This window comes from Cenococcum geophilum (genome assembly GCF_001692895.1).
Source record: "Cenococcum geophilum 1.58 unplaced genomic scaffold K441scaffold_25, whole genome shotgun sequence".
NCBI lineage: Eukaryota > Fungi > Ascomycota > Dothideomycetes > Gloniales > Gloniaceae > Cenococcum > Cenococcum geophilum.
In genome coordinates this window covers 1,367,002-1,385,006 of record NW_027137583.1, presented here as the reverse complement: position 1 = coordinate 1,385,006, position 18,005 = coordinate 1,367,002, and the positions used below count along the sequence as shown (strand labels likewise).

General features: G+C 47.6%; 3 protein-coding genes across 3 annotated transcripts; 1 reads left to right on the top strand and 2 right to left on the bottom strand.

Moving 5' to 3' along the window:
- Window positions 1-215: 215 nt before the first annotated feature.
- On the bottom strand, window positions 216-10,062 carry K441DRAFT_612634 (uncharacterized protein; the record flags this gene model as incomplete). Its single annotated transcript, XM_067645621.1, has 6 exons — window positions 216-1,743; window positions 1,788-6,169; window positions 6,302-6,450; window positions 6,518-6,592; window positions 6,645-9,733; window positions 9,786-10,062. The coding sequence occupies 6 exons, from the start codon at window positions 10,060-10,062 to the stop codon at window positions 464-466; spliced, it is 9,252 nt and encodes a 3,083-aa protein (XP_067503291.1). The 3' UTR covers window positions 216-463.
- Window positions 10,063-11,856: 1,794 nt separating this feature from the next.
- Window positions 11,857-13,791, bottom strand: K441DRAFT_564470 (uncharacterized protein; the record flags this gene model as incomplete). The annotated part of the gene is made up of 2 exons (XM_067643650.1): window positions 11,857-13,521; window positions 13,582-13,791. 2 exons carry the CDS (start codon window positions 13,789-13,791, stop codon window positions 11,857-11,859), a joined length of 1,875 nt encoding a protein of 624 aa, XP_067503290.1.
- A 702-nt stretch (window positions 13,792-14,493) lies between these two features.
- On the top strand, window positions 14,494-16,099 carry K441DRAFT_661172 (glycosyltransferase family 34 protein). Its single transcript, XM_067648841.1, has 3 exons — window positions 14,494-14,895; window positions 14,966-15,212; window positions 15,332-16,099. Exons 1-3 carry the CDS (start codon window positions 14,682-14,684, stop codon window positions 15,699-15,701), a joined length of 831 nt encoding a protein of 276 aa, XP_067503289.1. The 5' UTR covers window positions 14,494-14,681; the 3' UTR covers window positions 15,702-16,099.
- Window positions 16,100-18,005: the final 1,906 nt, after the last annotated feature.

The following is an 18,005-nucleotide window of genomic DNA, read 5'->3' as shown; positions in this document are numbered from 1 at the left end:
GACACACCGAAGGTGGCTAGGGATGACGGGGGACTTTGGTCAGGAGTTTGAGTGAGAAAGTTGATGCCCACTAGTTCCGTCAAGCGAAACACCAAGCCCCAGAGGTTTTCTAAGAATCCCCTCTTGGGCTTGGCATTTTACATCCTCGAATGTTGAGTAGCCATTCTTGGGTTCAGGATCTGAAAAGCTTTCACGCATATAGAGTATCAATTTTTCACTCTCTCAACCTCTCATCTTCAATTAGCATATTAAGCCTGTAAGAACCCTTTTCCGATAACGCGAGGGATATTTTGTTGACGGTCATCAACTTTGACGCATATGACGCCATTGCAGGAGAGTGCTATAATCATTTGTCTCCTCCTTTCCATGACTTCTCCGTACCGCCCCTGTCATTATCGTTCCTGGTCTTCATCAATTGCTTTGCTCATCATCGACTGACGCCCTTACACGTCAAAGATTCACCTTAAAATTCGTTTCTCCCGATTAATTCTCCATTCAGAATCTTACCGAAATGTGAACTCGAAAAACTCTGTCCCTTCCTCCTCAATGCTATGATCATCCTCAGAAAAGCCACAGGGCTAGCCGTGAACGGACACACTCGGATCATGGCACGTTCCGAATTCGCCCTGCTGGTAGGACTGATGAATCCATCGCATGCGACTTGGACGCTATCATCGGGGGGTTGAGAGCAGAGTCCTAGAAACTCGCACAGCATCATATATTCTCCAAAATCTTGTATATACAGCTGACCAGCGAACAAGTTAAGATGTCTGATGACATCAGGGTCTGGTAAGGATTGAGGGACAGCCGGTACAGCGCAGAATGAGAGATCCTCCAATGTCCGCACGGACACGCTAGGACGCGGAGAATACGTGTGCAAGGTCACGACCTTAGACTCTCGTATAGACGGAAGTAGCTCTTGGGCTTCGTATGGGCTGAGTACCACACACTCGACGGCGCTTCGACCCTTGCAGCTCAAGATCCAATGCACCGGTCTCAAGAACGAGTCCAAGAATTGATCATCTGAAGCTTGGATGGTGTTGGCGAAGTCGGTCGTGACAAGCAAATCATCTGGCCACGCTCTTGAGTCATAGTGGCTAGATGCAGTAGTCCTGCGGAGGGTCTCGAAAGCCGGCTGAAAAGCGTCTGAGGAGCGTTTGAGAACACCATGCGTGATCAACTGGCGCACATCTGGGTGGACATAATGCGTCAACGGCGATGATGCAGGCGGAAGCTCAACCTGCTGCTCACGTTCATTCTCTGGAGAGAGCTCACGCTCCTGTTCCTCCTGCAATGTTGCCGTATTGAACGATGCGACCTCAAACTCTTGGCACTTAGCTCGGATTTCATCGAGCTGCTTCTTACGAACCATGAGTGGCTCGTCTATCGTACTCTGTGACAAGAGCTGTTCCTCATGGTGTGTCCGTTCTTCCCCGTATCTTTGTTTAAGGCTCTGCGCCTCCAGTTCAAGAAGTGACTCTACCAGGTCTCTTGAGAGACCTTGTGCCGCTGACCTGGCGTACACTGCTTGACGACGCTGGTGTCGCACACCCTGTGTCGCCCACAATGGGATACTCTTTCTCGTGTGGGAGTTGGTCTCTGCGATACACCATTTCAATACGTCGGCTACCTCGATAGTATCCTGGCTCTTGTCGCTGCGTTCACGGATCTTGCGCTGAATCTCCATCGAACTGCAAAATACGACCGACTGTCCTTTTCCAAGTTTTCGCATGCGCATACAAGCTGTCCGCAATTAGCATAAACCAAAAACTCAGCGAGAAGAATACCTTGCACAAGTCGGTCCTTAGTAAGGCCAGGCCCTAATGTCACGATAGCTCGATAGTTCGCCGGCATCCTAAGGTCCGTTCCTCTCGTGTGGGATTCGTCGAGATACACCAAGCATTGATCCATCTGCTTTGCGAAGGATGAAATCAGGAAAGGTTCCTTTGTTCCATCTCGGCTCAAAACGCATATCTCGTTCCGAGGGTCGAAGAAAATGGCCGCCTGGGCTTCAGATTCCGGAACTCGCGAGAGCCACTTGTGCACCACCTCCTCATTTTGCAGCTCTAAAACCTGCGCCCCAACATCGAGGATGACACGGACTGGTGGTCTCAAATTCAAGGCTATATTCAATAGCACTTCGGCCTCGAGGACCCCTATAGGAGAGAAGTGGCCGGCGCCCACAAAGGAGTTTTCAGGTCGCAGCAGGCAGTCCAATACCGCGGCATTTGTAGAAAGCTGTGCGGGCAGGTCGCACTGGCCGATAGACAAAGGCAAAATGTACCTGCTATCATTTGTTCCACTAAATCCCGTAGTTGGGTGCGCTTTCTCTCCCGCGATATCCCAGCCGGATGACGACAGCTTATGAGGGAACTCTTTCATCTCTGCTGGGAAAACGATTGTTGACATGTAGAAATTGATAACGCTTCTCGCGAATCGCAGTGGCGGAAACACTTCTTGGGAACACTGTCCCATATTGCTCAAGTTAACGCCACTTATTTCCCTGAATGCAGGGGCCAATCTTGGAGCATCCTTTACCCATTTCGCGTACTCTTCCTTGGCATGGTCGGATTGAAGTAGCGCCTCGAAACTAGCACGTAATTGTTGATCTGAGATGCCACCATAGTAGTATGCAAGGCAAGTTAGAACAATGGCGGCATCGGGATGACTGAACTCAGACCGCGCCGTTGGGCTGTCCTTTGCATGATACGGAACAGCCAGCATTGTCCGCGAAGGATCGAGCCCATAGTTGACGCGCCACCGCTTTTGCTCGAGTGCAAACCCTAGAATCCCACCAGCGAATAGGCCCTTTAGAAGGAGGAGGCCATTCCTCATGAGCTCGGAACCATATGCGGCTTCCCGTAGTGACTCTGTCGCGGTTACGCTCAAATCCGGATCCGTAAGAAATCTGAGCAAGGCCGTTCGAACCTTTGCGGGAAAGTAACAGACAGGCACTCCAGGCAAACCGATTTCACACAATTTGCCTGCGACAAGGTTCAGCAGTTCATCGCCGGCTGGGCTTTGAAGAATTCGGATCCTAGGAAATCCTCCCGGTTGAGCAGGTACTACTTCCAGGCCGTGGGGACATTGTGCTTGAAACTTGTGCGCAGCGTCACCCAAAAGGCCCAAAATCTGTTCGACGATGGCCCAACGGTCTGGACTGAACTCGATAGCGCGCTGCGTACCGATGGTGTAGACCAGTTCGAACCGCACGCTCAGGATCTCATCACTCTCGTCGAGAATATCCCGGGTATTGGCACGTAGCCAGTCTTGCGTCCGGACCATGACGTTGCCAAGCTCTGCGTCGCCAGACAGTAGTCGCTCAAGTCCCATTAGCTCAAACGAAAGGACGTGCTCCGGCTGGAGCAGAAGGATTCCACCGACTTGCATGCATTCTTCATACAGACCACGGATCTGACGTGCTTGGTGCACACCTAGCCGGAGAGAACGAGAGATTGGCATGTAGCAGGTGCGTCGGTTTAGCATGCCACCTAGCTTCTTCGCTAATAAATGAAACATTTGCATTGCTAAAGGCTTGAGGACAATGACCCTGACAAGTCGTGTTCTGTCTGCTAGAGCTGCGGCAGCTATAGGAACGATAACAGATGACTTGCCTAGCCCCATATTTAGTTGCATGACAGAGTTCCGCCCCGACGACGGCGACATCATTTCCCGAGAGATTTGGGCCTGCTCCCGACGGATTAGGATATTGCTTTCCACTTCTAAAAGTAGCCACTCGGGATAACACATTGGCTCCCAATCTTGATGGCCAGGATTCTCGAGTTCGCTCAAGAGCTCAGCCGGGTTTCGAGCCGACGCAAGAAGACGCTCTGCTCGTTGAAGCGCCGTAATAGACAGCCCGTATTCTACCAAAGCCTTCTTCCAGTCATTGGGGAGAAGCTTGACCTTGTCACTTGCCAAATATGCGAGGATAGAGGTAGGAGATAGACGGGGCATCATCTGTGCTTCGCGCACGAGATGACACAGGCCAGTCTGCAAATGACTACAGATCGTCCGATACACGTTATCCACATGTTCCTGAGCCCGCGTCAGGTTGGATTTTAACAACGCGGTGAATTCCAACGGCAGGTTCAGTTTGATGGACGCATCTTCACGCAGTGCTTCAAAACTCTTTAGTAAATCGTCAGCGTAATACCGCTCATGGTCGCTAGTAGAACTAGAAGAAGCATGAGAAATGATTTCTTTGAGCTTTCTTTGATCCGTATTTCGTCTAGCTTCCCGCATAATCCACCGATCAAACCCCTTTTGCTCAGCTGTCAGCAGACGCGGAGTGGGGTTTCTCAAGAGGTCGCTGAAGCTAACATATCCCTGCCTAGGAGCGTATCTGTCGATCGGCAAGGAGAAGGAGTAGCATTGCAATTTCTGGCTTGCAGGAGAAATACCGTCTAGAATAATCTGAGTCTGTTCAATGAACGTTTGGAATTGCGCATTGCGGTGCCAGCTCTGGAAGCGGATACGCGCACTTTTCACAGCCTCATCTACCGAGATATATGTGCTGTGATTGGTGTCTGCTGGCGTGGAGATATTGGCCCCAGGCCACTGCGCCACGAGATCCTCCACAAACTGTCTAATCTGCCTCTCCTTCGCGACCTGATGCTGCTCCCTTCGGCGCTCATCGGCTATGTGCCACTCTTCAGAAGGAAGGGCTGGCAAACGGCGCTCAGGGCATTCGTAAAATTGCCGTGCGTGTTGCTCCACCAGGCTGACCAACTCCGGCCGTACTGGCTGGTAGCCTTCTGCAAGTTGAAACACCAGGTATCTCGGCGACTGCATCACTCGAAGCCCGGAGATGGTCGCGAAGGCTAGGAGGGTCTGAACAAGCTCCTGCTTCGCGTGGGCCGAGTACGACAAGGTGGAAAGGAAGACAATAATCTTGTATTTGTCTCTTTCAGCCACGCTATGGGAGAGGAAAGTGCGGAGGGTGCACCAATAGTCTGGCAGAAACTTGGAAGGCGCGTCTAGCCACTTCAAGTCAAAGCCCATTGTCAGGTCATCCTCGAGGCCGGGACCCTGAATCGCCTTACCCCACGATTCAATCTCGGAAAGCAATCGTGGACAGACGGTGAGATCCGTGGACCAGTCATCAACGAGTCTCGCAGTGTAGCAGGTGCGAAGCTCCCGCGCACTATCGATGACCTGATCTCGGGAGGCGTAGACAGTGTCATGATCTGCCGTGAAAGCCTCTGCGCCGAACTCGTGTACCTGGAAGAAAGAGTCACGGATAGCAGCCCTTTCGAGCAGGAACCGCTCGCCACGTGTATCTAGAAGAGGGAGTTGTACGGGCCGTTCTTGGAACACTTGGAATGACTTGGCTTGGTCAAAAACCGACGCCACCCGCTTCTGGAAGGCGAAATGCTGCGAAAGAGGGGAAAGCGTCTCCCAATCCGCTTGCTGCATCACCCGCAGATGCTCTGGGTAAAATTGACGCCGTGGAGTCAGCTGCCCAAGCATTTCTAGAAGCTCGATATCAACAGGCTCGAGTTCGACAAAAGAGCGTGTAGCTGCGCCTGCAAGACCGTAGAGCGCTTCCTCGGTACCTGTCCGCCCTGTAAGCTGATCAATCAGACAGTGCGACGTTGCAGCATGTAGATATAATCTGAATAGCCTGCTCTGAAGGCTGCCGTTATCGACGAGTCGCCCGAGCTGGCTATCAATATGGTACGAATGATACCTGACGTGGATGGCTGGAGCTGTATCAATCATAACCCGTAAGTGGTGACCCTCTGGCGCAAAGGACACACTACCATATGGGACAATAACAGTCCGAGACGGTCGTTCAATTTCGCGTAAGACGAGCTTGTTTACCAGCCCAGTAAATGCGCCAAAGGACTGCTGCTCGTCCACTACCATGCCGCGGAATTGCTTCGACTCAAGCAAACGCCGCCGATCCGGGAGGAGAAAGTCAAGCTTCAGTCGCGGCAAGCGAACCTCCAGCGCTCTCGTCCTGCGGTTCAAGATAATATGGAGATGGGTTGCATATTCCAGCGGACTCAAGACTCGTGCGATAGCCTTGGCGGTGCGGCTGCGCACATCTATAAGCTCCCGTGTGTCGTGGCTCAGAACGAACGTCCCTTGCCCACCAACTCGCATCTGCCAGTTCTCCGGCGAAGAAGCCCAAGCATGTTTCAATGGGCGCCATTCAACCGACCTAATGCAATTTGGCACATTGTAGAAGGAGTCCTTTGCATGTTTCAATGGGCGCCATTCAACCGACCTAATGCAATTTGGCACATTGTAGAAGGAGTCCTTTGCATGTTTCAATGGGCGCCATTCAACCGACCTAGTGCCTACATCCAGCCAGTGTGCGTAATCTTCCACCAATGATCTCGGGAAGTCATCTTTCAAAGCGTGCACGGGCAGCACCTCGCAGACCTGCTTTTGCCTTCGAGTTCGGATAATGAGTTCAGAGCCGTACATTACAAAATGAACCTAAAAGCGATTTCAGCATTCAAATATTTGCTATTTTTGCACCAGGGGAAAGCAAGTTTTTAAGTACCTGTTGGCCAAATATCTCATTCCGCGTCTCGAAAGCCATCCCACTCATTGTTGATGGGACGATATCTAGAACTCTCTACTAGGGGTTAGCTCCATAGCTCTTGCTTTCGAAGTTGAAACGGTCATACCTCGCTAAACAGTCGACGGTAAGTAGGATGCAATTCATAAGACCGAGGAAGCCGCGTGAGAGGCATTCCGTTGACGAGGAGGCTTCCGTCTAAGGTGTTAAAGTGAATAGATACAGGGGTGTATCCATCTCTATTGGACGTTCGAGTCGCCAGCCACCTTTGGTTTGGTTCTTCTAGAGCGGCCCAATGAACTCCTGGCCGATACCCTGCCCATAGCTGGCGCACTGTGCTGTCGATAGCACCTCGGTCCGCCAGAACTTTTTTTCGAAGTGATGGTTCCAGAAGGTGAGAGAGCCTCTTATGCCGTTGCAATAGGGTCTTTATAGGTTGCGGTAAATGGTCTATCACGGCAGGGCAGCGGCCATGCACAATAATGGAGCATTCGATAGCGGTTGATACACCTTCATCTGATTTTAGAAGTTCGGAGACGTAACGTTTATCGGCGTCGAACGTGTCGTAGCACGTCAAGGCCATTTCAAGGACTCGTATATTTAGGGCCTCTAATTCCTCTGCACCCTGACCCTCGTTGAGCAGCTGCTCCACATCTCGAGTCCACTGTAGTGCGACTTTCCGTGCTCGTTGTAAGAAGAGGATGCACCGGTTCTGGACAATCTCATAGCGTGACATGGATAACAGCCTGGTCGCAAGAACGACGAACGTGCGAACTGCGACTGCACCCTGCCAATTACCTTCAACGGCCGTGAGGGCTTCTTCCAACACAGAGAGTAGCGACATTCCGAATTCCTGTTCCTCCAGATCAATGTGCGACTCTCGACAAGGTCTCCCATTCCCAGAGCGGCCAGCCTGCCAGGCTGCTTGAACTGCCAGCATGTATGTTTCTTCATGGCTGAAGTTGAGAACCCGAGGGACAAGCTCACGCGCTATATTGCGCCACTGGAGTCGGTCGCCTGATCGCAATGTTGCAAACGCGTAGAACTCATGTAGATTTAGCAACTTCGGACACTCAGATTGCATTGCAAGAACCTCGTTAGATGTGTGTGCAGTTCCGTCTAATGCAAATTGCAGTTTTTGATAAGGCCCGGATGGAAGCTGAAGCGTGCAAATTCTATGTACATCGCATCGACCGAGCAGATCTTTTGTCCACTGACTCGACCTGGAATCATACATCGCATATTTCAAGCCGTTATTGACGCATATATTCTCTCCAGTAGCTTGCGGCACAGGCTTGCTAGCGTAGTGGGCCACGATGAATGGCTTCGTTGTGGATGCGAGCTGAAGTCTTGCAGGTCCGGAGTCGAAGTATTTACTTAAGCCAGTAAACCCATCCATACGGTAGACTTTCTGCTTTTTGCGACAACTGGACGGAATCGGTGGGGAGAAACTATCAACAAGAAGACTGTACGTTGTTTCTCGCCAACTAGCTATCGGGTTTGGCACGTCGAGTTCAAACACCGCTGACTTCGCCTCCAAATCTGGCTGTGGGAGCGGCCACTCATGAACCGTTATATTCAGACTCTTGGCAGTCGACTTCAACTGACATTTTTGACAGTGAGAGCTGTGCTTAGAGACATTGCGACCTCGTCGCCAACGCATCTCGAATTCGCACCTCCTAGCATCCGAATCCTGCATCAGATCGTGATATCTTTGCCGCTTCTGAGAAAGTTCGCTCCTCTTGTGATCCCGATCGGTCTGCGCCGCAGTCTCAATTCTCAACCGCAGCCTTTGGTGGCTATGTGACTGCTCAAAGTATTGCACAGCAAAGCTCTTCGCAGTGTTGACGTCTTGAAACATGGAAGGGAAGCCTGGTGAAGCCCGGTTCCTCCTTTCCGCGAGATACTGTTCCACAAGTGTGAGTCGTTCCATCTGTCGCCTTTTAGGTAACAGCAAGGGATCGAAAAGTGACGGAGGAAATCCTGGATTATACTTGCTCAATAACGGATAGTGATAGGTAGCACACTTGTCTAGGGCGACCCACAGATCCATCGACGTAAGAAGCATTAATGAGATGTCTTGTGGATTGTCCGCGTATGTGGAAGTCGCCATGGTAGTGTAATGCTCAGTCAGTTTGGCGATCAGCGTACATGTAGATTGAAAGCTCAGATTCGCTATCAGCCAGCCATCGAGCCAGTCTTGCACCCAGAGTTCCAGGTCCGCTAGGGATAGGCGTGCAGCAGGGTCGGGCCCTGCTATCAAGAGGCTGAGGTCTGGAAAGTCTGAACGGCACTGCTTGATTCGTCGAGAGCAATTAGCTGTAAAATCCCGACGGTCTGGTGGTGCTGCTTCACGGCTTGTGATAGTCTGCAGATAAGGACGCAGCGTTACAAGGCTCAACCGAGCATCATTGGGAAAAGGCAGCTCTGACGGGTTCCAGGCCTTTTGGGTTGCGAATGGATCCGGATTCCGCTCCAATGTGATCCATCTGCAAACCAATTCCTGATGGGTGGCTTCAATGGTGCTGCGCACATGCTGCACCCATGGAGCTTCATCTGCTATCGTGAGTTTCAGCGTCCGCCGGTTAATCTTGGCGACCATAACAAAAAGAATGTCACTAGGTAAAGTAGCCTCCCTAGCACGCCGCAGGATGTGAGCCATGAAAAAGATCATGACAGATTTATACCATTCATGAAGATCACCTGCGTCTGTCATAAGGCTAGTCTGCAGCGCAACTCGAAGCAACAGCCAGAGTGGTGATCGGCGCCAGGGCCTACGTGCATCTTTCCAGATAACATCGTCGCGTGTGCGCTTATGAATGCGAACCACATCGAGCGGACGCCCAACACCCCGCAAGATGCCGGTAAGCATCTCGGTAATGAACTTCGGATGGACCGAATCTCTGACCTCAATGGTCCGGGACCCTGCCTTTGAGACAATTGGCCATGCCTCCTCTGGCGTGTCGACGTCTAATTGTGCGAGGAGCTGTGCGAGCGCTTCGCGGAAAGGGGGATCCGCCATCCTGTCCTGGCTTATCGCAATAACTGGGCCGGGGAAGCACCGCTGCAGTCGACCTTTCGCCTGCATAATGGACTCAGTGGTAGGTGAGAGTTCGAAGGACTCGAATGAGAATTGTCCCGGCAGTTTGCGGATAATGAGGCCCGCATTCTGGCCGCGGATATAAAAGACAAGAACATCTATCAAATCATTGTGTGAGCGCACACTCTATCATTTTCGAATACAAAATACCTCTGTCGATCATCGATCCTAGAGATTCTTCAACTTTTCCAGATGTTATATCTCCAGATACGTCCCTCATTTCAAGCATCTTGCTCAGCATCCTAGTGCAAACAGCCCATCTCCAATGCCCGTTAGGGGAAATGTAGGCTTGGAACGATCTTAATGCCGCCTCGCACTCCTCTATTAGCACAGACTCATGTTTAACATCGCTATCGTCCTTCCCAGGCAATTTTGGTGGGAGGAAGACGTGGTTGATGATATAGTGCAAACTCTGAGAGGGGTCCATGCCTATCGATGCGGTTGCTGTACGGCTAATTCACCAGATTGGTAGTGCTCCACTCGAAGCTATTGATCGATTTATCTGGCGGCAGGGCTGGTATATAGTTACAATAATCAACGTGACGGAAACTTCTCCGGCCTTCAGAGGCGCAACTTTTGATGATGCGAATAACATTTACCAACAGTGGACACAATCAGGCGTTATGAAGGTGGATGGCCAGAACTGAGCACAGCATAGTGGCTAGGAAGAGACCAATCGCGGATATCTGGTCATGCGTTCCGAAGTGATATACCATTGGAGCTTTGTGTTCGAGTCATCGAGTCTCGTCGCACAGCCACGCCGCCGCTAGGCGCCTTTCAATGATTCCCGCATCAGCTCGCTGGGAGTGCCTGTGCAATATGTGGGGCTTATAGCCCCGTGTGGTGACGGAGAAGCTCGGTGTGGTCACGGATAGGGGTCGGCGAAAGCTGAGCATGGTCACCGACGGGGGGCAGCTCGGTGTGGTCGCGGAAAAGTTGAACGTGGTCACTGAGGTAAGGTTTGATTCTCGCGATATAGATATATACGAGCTAAACACGCGACGTTCCAACCAGATATAGTAGGAGCTAAGCTAAATTAAAGGGGTGTCGATCTACTACTATCCTATTAGTATCAACTACCAAGTCTAAAATAGACTCTAATAATAAGGAGGTTAGGAGCGGGGTAATTATGATCTAATAGCACTTAGAAAAACATACTATATTACAATCTAGTATTTAAGCGGCAAACACTAGCTTACCGGCTTCCCCGCAGGCGCAAAACTTAAAATTCTGCGCTGCCTGCCAAGAGCTGGCACGGTCTACGCTTTACCTAATATAGTTAAGCTTTTAGAAGTCTTATAGGGATTACCATTAGGCCAGTTTGGTAAATGGTAGCCTTAAAATATGATATATTCATTTCGTACACGTAATCAGAGGTAATTTGGCGATAAGTGTGAACCGGTAGTTATATTCAAACATATTCTCTGAGTCTAGTGAAACAGTCATGAGGGCATTTAGTTAGCGAACAGTACTCTCGCCGTGGAAACCTGCCAGTGCTATAACAATATCTTGCTACCGATCGCTCGAACATCCGAAAACTTCATCGCGACTACTGGGGGCATGCAAATACACTTACTCTGCTCCGCTAGCCCTACCCATCTGCTTGTATAATATAGCAAGATTTTCAGTTGTCTTTAACGCAGGGATAAGTCTTCACTTGCTCGTGACCGAGCGCCTTCTCGTATCTTCGCATTGCACGCTAGTACATCTCCCCCACCTCAACTAGCTTTCCCTGGTCAGCGTAGAGGTTGCCCAAGTTGTTGACCGTCTCTAGTGTTGATGTATGGTCTGGACCCCATGCCTTCTCGAATCCTCGCAGTGCACGCTGGGACATCTCCTCCACCTGAATCAGCTTTCCCTGCTTCGCGTAGGGGTTGCCCATGTTGTTGACCGTGTCCAGCGTTGATATATAGCCTTGATTGGCGCAGGGGGAGGGCCAGAAGCCGCGGCCGAGCGCGCCTACAGGGGAAATTTGCACCTTAGGCGAAGTCAGGTGGATTTTGTAGCCGGGCGTCGCTTCATTCGTGTGTTTTAGTAGGTGCCACCACTGAAATTTTGGTCTTAGCACCCCTTTGTTTATCTCACCTGCTAGCACCTTGGCGGCGTTTAGTTTTGGCACCTGTTTGTTTACTTACCTTGGCAGAATCGTGCTAAAAGCTTAGATAGAGCTGTGTAGTATTCTTGTTACTACTAATATTAGTCCATCTCATCATAAAACTTCTTACTCATAAAAGGCCTTTGGCCGGACAACTCCCGCCCTGTCCTCATCCGCAAACGCAATCCTTCCCACTCCGTCATCATCCCCGCCACCCACATCCCCCAACCTCACCCTTACATCCCTCAACAACCTCGCTCTCTCCACGCCATCCAGCGCACTCCCACCCCTCGGTGTCCTCACAAAGCCACTATCCCTCGCTAAACTCGAGCAGTACCCCAGGAAGTCCGGGCCCGGCGTCTGGAAATCAAACCAGGCGCCCACTACCGCCGCAACCAGCAGGACCAAGGAGCAGAAGACGTAGATGCCGAGGTAGGGCCAGTGCACTGCGTATTGTTCCTCCAGGTGGGAGAGGGTACCGGAGGCGGTGAGATTGTCGGCCGGCATGGCGGCAAAGGAGCCACTGATGCCGAATGGTTCGAGAGTGGCCTGGTAGTACGTGTTCAGTAGCTGGCCGAGGCGTAGCTCAAAGACGTCTTTCGGCACGGTCGAGAGGTCGACGACACCGAAGCCACCGCTGTTGGCTGCCGCGGGGCAGAAGGGAGATGAAGGGTCGGCGATATAGCATTCTGTAGCAGTCGAGTTGATCGAAGGTACGCCCGCTCCCTGCATAGTCGTAGCGAACGGAAACCAGAGAGAGAATTGGAAGAAGAACCGCGGGAAACTGAGAGTGGTGATGTTGGAGGAGACGTGGGGACGGAGACTTTGGCGCATGGAGGTGACGCGGCAGAAGGAGCCTGAACAGACGACGGCGGACTCTACATATTGTTGCGTGAGGGTGCAGAAAGCGATGGTGGTGCTGTTACCGTTGTTCCCGAGATTGTCTTGGTAAATTCTAGATTGGAACAGAAGAGTATGGCCAAATCCGGAAACGTCGGTGTCGCTCGGGATGTTCCCGATACTGCCATTCCATGGACCGTGTGTAGTGGAGTTGTCATCCTCTAGCACAAATCCATCCAGGGCAACGGAGAAGGAAATCGGCAGGCCGCTGGCTGACCAAAATGTCTTATTGAATTTACTGTCCGCACCCTCGATTAGAACGGGCGCCGCAGAGCGACTGACATTGTAGCAGTCTAAATCAAGGTAGGTTGATTCGACTGCAAAGGTGGTGTTCCCGGTTTTGGACACGTTAATGGTTGGAATACCAATTAGAGATGAGTATGGCACGTCGCCTGATGGGACGCTTGTCCATCCAGAAGATGCCGCCGGCAGATTCGCCAGGAGCTGCTTGTAGGCGGGGATCTTCAGATTGCCCCAAAGATCCATGCTTGCGTTTTTCGCGGATTCGGAAGACACAAGCGAAGCCAAGTAGAGGGCATCTAGTGGGGTTTGAAATGCTTCAGGGTTGCCCGAAGTAGTAAATATTGACGCCTGTCTGGTGTCGAAGTAAGGGACAGCAACATTTGATGTGATGTTGGAATGGACAAAGGTCAGAACTGATGTAGTTGATTGACTTCCAATAGGCGAGAGCATCCAGAGAGCGACGAGTCCGAGCCCCAACCAGTTGATTCCAAGCTGAACTTGGGTCATCACAGTGCCAAAGACGGTGGCGCTCCCCATCAGCTGCTCCAGTATGCCGAGAGACACGCCATGGTGCAGGTTCCAAGCTGCCATGATTTTCATCGTCCTTCCGACGATTGCGGCAAAGATCAGGGTGAAGAAAGTAGTCGACTGTAGGGACCTGAACTCAGCGGTTGCAAGACTATATGGACTAAGACAGGAAGTGCGCACCACTTTAAGCGCTTTACCCAGTAGGTATTTCTCTTCCTCAACAGTTTGCTTGCCATTCCTGGAGGCGACTATGGCAGCGAAAGAAAGAAATCCGATAGGAGCAAGGACGGTGACTGCAGCCACAAGAGTGGCCACGAGCCAGCCCCTTGCTGGTCTCTGCGGCCCTTTTGGCCATCCACGGATTATGGGTGATGGAGGGATCGGGATCATTCTGTCGGGGGTCGATTGTTAAAACGGCTGGACTCAGACTCCGATCTTCGAGCCGAAATTCATCGTGGAGTAGGGAAGATTGCGAAGTACTCATAGTGAACGATACGAGGAAGATGAGGCCCGTCCATCGTGATGCGCACGATGACGAAGTTTTGTTCGATATGAGCTTGCGGCTGAAAGCCTGGGCGCCGCGGGTCTGGGTTGAGATCAATCCATCCAATAACAATCACTGTAAGGCTTGTAGAAGCTTAACTATATTTAAGTAAGGCGCAGGCTGTGCCAGCCCTTAGCAGGTGGTGTAGAATTTTTAAGCTGTGTACTTGCGGGGAAGCGACCGCAATAGCTTGTAACCCTCTATTGGATATGCAGGAGAATTTTATCTACTTATCTTTGGGCGCTATTGGTTATTCGCCGTGAGGAGTCGGTGGCGTCGTAATCACCTGCAGAACAATCAAAAGCACGCTACAAAGATCTCCATGTGGAAATAGACAGAATGGGAAAGAAGCAGGAAAGAAGCAGGAACGTGTTTGAGGTCTCGCTTTCGTCGGCCTGAACGCTCTCGGAACGGGATCTGGGCCAGGATCGAAAACGCCACAGAACTAGCCAATACTTCGATTCCAAAGACGGCAGCTCCCGATACGATTTAAAAACCCATCCCTGTTGCATGATTTTAATCTAATCTTAATTTGATCTTTCCGACCCCGCTAAGGAGCTGAAATCGTCCCCATTTCTACAGTGTGGACCACTGCATGCTTGTTAATTGCGAAGAGGCCGGGTACTTTCTACAACAGGTCCAGGCTTATGTCAAGGCCCATGTTCCTACCATCCAGGCGGCGAAGTTCAGATTAATGCTACCACTCGATTCCGAAGAAATCTAACTTCTCCAAAAGATGCTCGCCCGCAAGCTCTCGAATCCACCCCTAATCGCCATCTTGCTAGTGACACTCATCTTTTTACTATGGAGCATCAACTGGAGCAGCCTGGCATACTCCACGGCTTCAATGATCCCCAAGTCGGCAGGCCAGCGTCATAACCGTATTGCAATCGTCACGTTTATTACTGACCAAAAATCTTACATACACCTCTCTCTGAGAAACAAAGATCGTAAGAGTGGCCAAATATTCGGCTTCATCCAGGAATTATGCAGTACTTCGGTTCTAACGATGCGCTATAGACTACGTCAAGCAGCACGGATACGACTTGTTCGTGGACTACGAGTCCCACGCTGAGCGTGGCACTACATGGCTGAAATTTGACATGATTGAGCGACTCATACACGCGAAACAGCATGATTGGATTTGGTGGATGGATTTCGACACCTTGATCACAAATACCACCGTGAAACTCGAAGATGTAATTAGCGAAACTCTGGCAAATTCCACAGAGCCTGATAATATCGACTTTCTTGTGACGGACGACTGGTAAGCGCTCATCACTTCCGCCCCCCTGCATGGATTAAGCCTACAGTGCCAAATTACTGGAAGAAAAGAAAGTATTGTCAGTCAGAATTAATACTAATGCTTCTTTCCACGGAAAATAGCAACGGCCTCAACGACGGCTCCTTCATCGTCCGCTCCTCCCCGCGCTCCATCGAATTCCTTAACCGCGTTCGCGCCCTCCATGACAGCGAGAAGAAAAAAGAGAACGGCCTAAACGACCAGGAAGCCATGCGCGACCTCCTGCTGAGCAAGGCTCCTCTCACCGAACACGTCCAGCGTATCCCTCAATGGAAGATCAATGCGTTCCCGCCGGAAATAGCATGCTTTGATGATAACCGCAGAGTCTGGGAGAAGGGATTTTTCGTGATTCACTTTGCGGGCGCCTGGGCTCACGTTGACGGAGATGATCCAACAGGATTTTTGATGAAGAAGTATGAGTCGGAGATTATTTGGGGGCCTGAGCCGAAATAAACACTATAAACTACAGATGTATGTTTAGCTCGAGGCTCTCAGTCATAAATATAGCGTCGAGAGAGTGTACACAGGTTCCAATATCTAAAAGTTTTCAATACTGTAAAAGATTCATGATTGGGAGTGAGGGATGGAAATGGGTAATGTAACCTGGGATGTGGAGTGGTCTAACATGACGTAGTTTGCACGGATATTGGTGAATTCCGGGAATGTTGGACAGCTAGTCGGCAACTACAGACTAAACCCTATCATGCTGAGCATACAGCTCGGCCAGTGTTGCCGAAAGCTCCGGGAGTGTGGAAATACGCCACGTTACAAAATCTTACACTGGATGAACTTTAACACCGTGCGCGCACACTTAATGAGGTTTTCAATACAAAATTATTTAAAATTATCGCCATTTTATATACTTAAATTATATAATATTATAACTATATCCTAATCTTTAGATTAGAAATAACTAACAATATATAACTACTTTAAATTGCGTAAAGATATTACTAGGATATAACCTAAGATATAACACCTAGGATATTAAATATAGCTTAGAATAATATATCTAAATATAATCTTATAGGATATAATCTAAAATATATTTAGGATATAACTTAGGATATAATTAAAATATATATTATCTAGGATATAATCTGAGGGAATAATAATATTAAAGAATATATCTAGGATATAACCTAGGATATAATTAAATAAGATAGACTAGTATATAAATATAAGAATATATCTAGAATATATACTCTAAATGGAATATATTAAAAATATACTAATCTAGGATATAACCTAGGATATAATTAAGATATAACTATCTAGGATATAACCTGGGATAATAAATCTAGAATATATATTTAGGATATATATATCTAAAATAATAATCTAGAATATATATCCTAGAATATAAATCCAGATATTCATAGAATATAATCCAGGCACCCCCACCGCACTTACACTCTATATAGATAAAGGTCTTTTATACTACTACTAATAAAAGCAACTTAGTTCTAATTAAGATTTTAAATAATTATAAGAGTACTTCTTTTATAAAAGGGTAATAAGTATAAGAAGAAGTATATATTATATATAATATATTAAAAATAGTAACTAGGATATATCTAGCTTATATAAGAGTATATTATAAAAATATAATATAATCCTAAATAACCAGCTATAATAATCTAACTAAATGCCTCTTCCTCTTAACGCTAGTAATAAGTAGAATTCTATAATATAACTAGGCCTTAATATTAATTATATAATATAACTAGGCTATAATATTAATTATATAAACTAGTCTCTAGTAATAAAAAGACTTAACATCTATAGTTAAAAGATACTAGAATATTATAAATATCCTCTAAGAATATCAGTTAAATAGATATTATATTATACCTATTTATCTAAGCAGAGATATAATAAAAATATATACTAAGAATATATAAAAATATATAAGCCTACCCACATATATCCTAGAGTATATCATATATATAACTAAGTACTAATATATACAACTGACTCTATACTATAATACATTACAATATTAAATAATATTAAAGGATAAAATAGGTAAAAATATACCACTATCTTTTTAGCTCTAAAGTGCTTTAGAAATAACTCCTATATATAGGCGTATTTTATTATAAATATTTATACTCTTAGCTATAAATTTTATTACTATAAGGAAATTATAGAGGAAGATAAGAAAAGGATATATAAATATTATATTTATACTTATAACATATCTATATACATAATATATTGGGTATATTATCATCTAAATACTAGTATATACCTATACCTTTTAATCTATAAAGTATAAGGCGTATGATTAAAACCATCAAATACACACTATACATCCAGCAATCTACTAACTCTAGTATATAATATTATACATAACTACTATCTTCCTATCTAAGGAATAAATTATAGAAAGCGCAAGATATATACAATATCAAAAAATACATACCTATTATCAAATATCATATCTAATATATAGAAGTAACTATATTATACCTCATATATATATCATAAAAAAAATATATCTAACTATATACCTATAGATCGAAAATATACATAGCTTAGAACGTCCTAAACTTTATATATTATATCATCACATAATAAGCTTAATACTTACATTATCTAATTTATAATAACAATCTTACTTAAAAGATTAATTCTATAATAGTCAATATTAATAATAAATCTCAAATTTAAAATCTAATAAAAGCAAGCATTCTTTAAACTATAAACATTAAAAGATAGATGACATACAAAATTATAATAATAACTTATTAC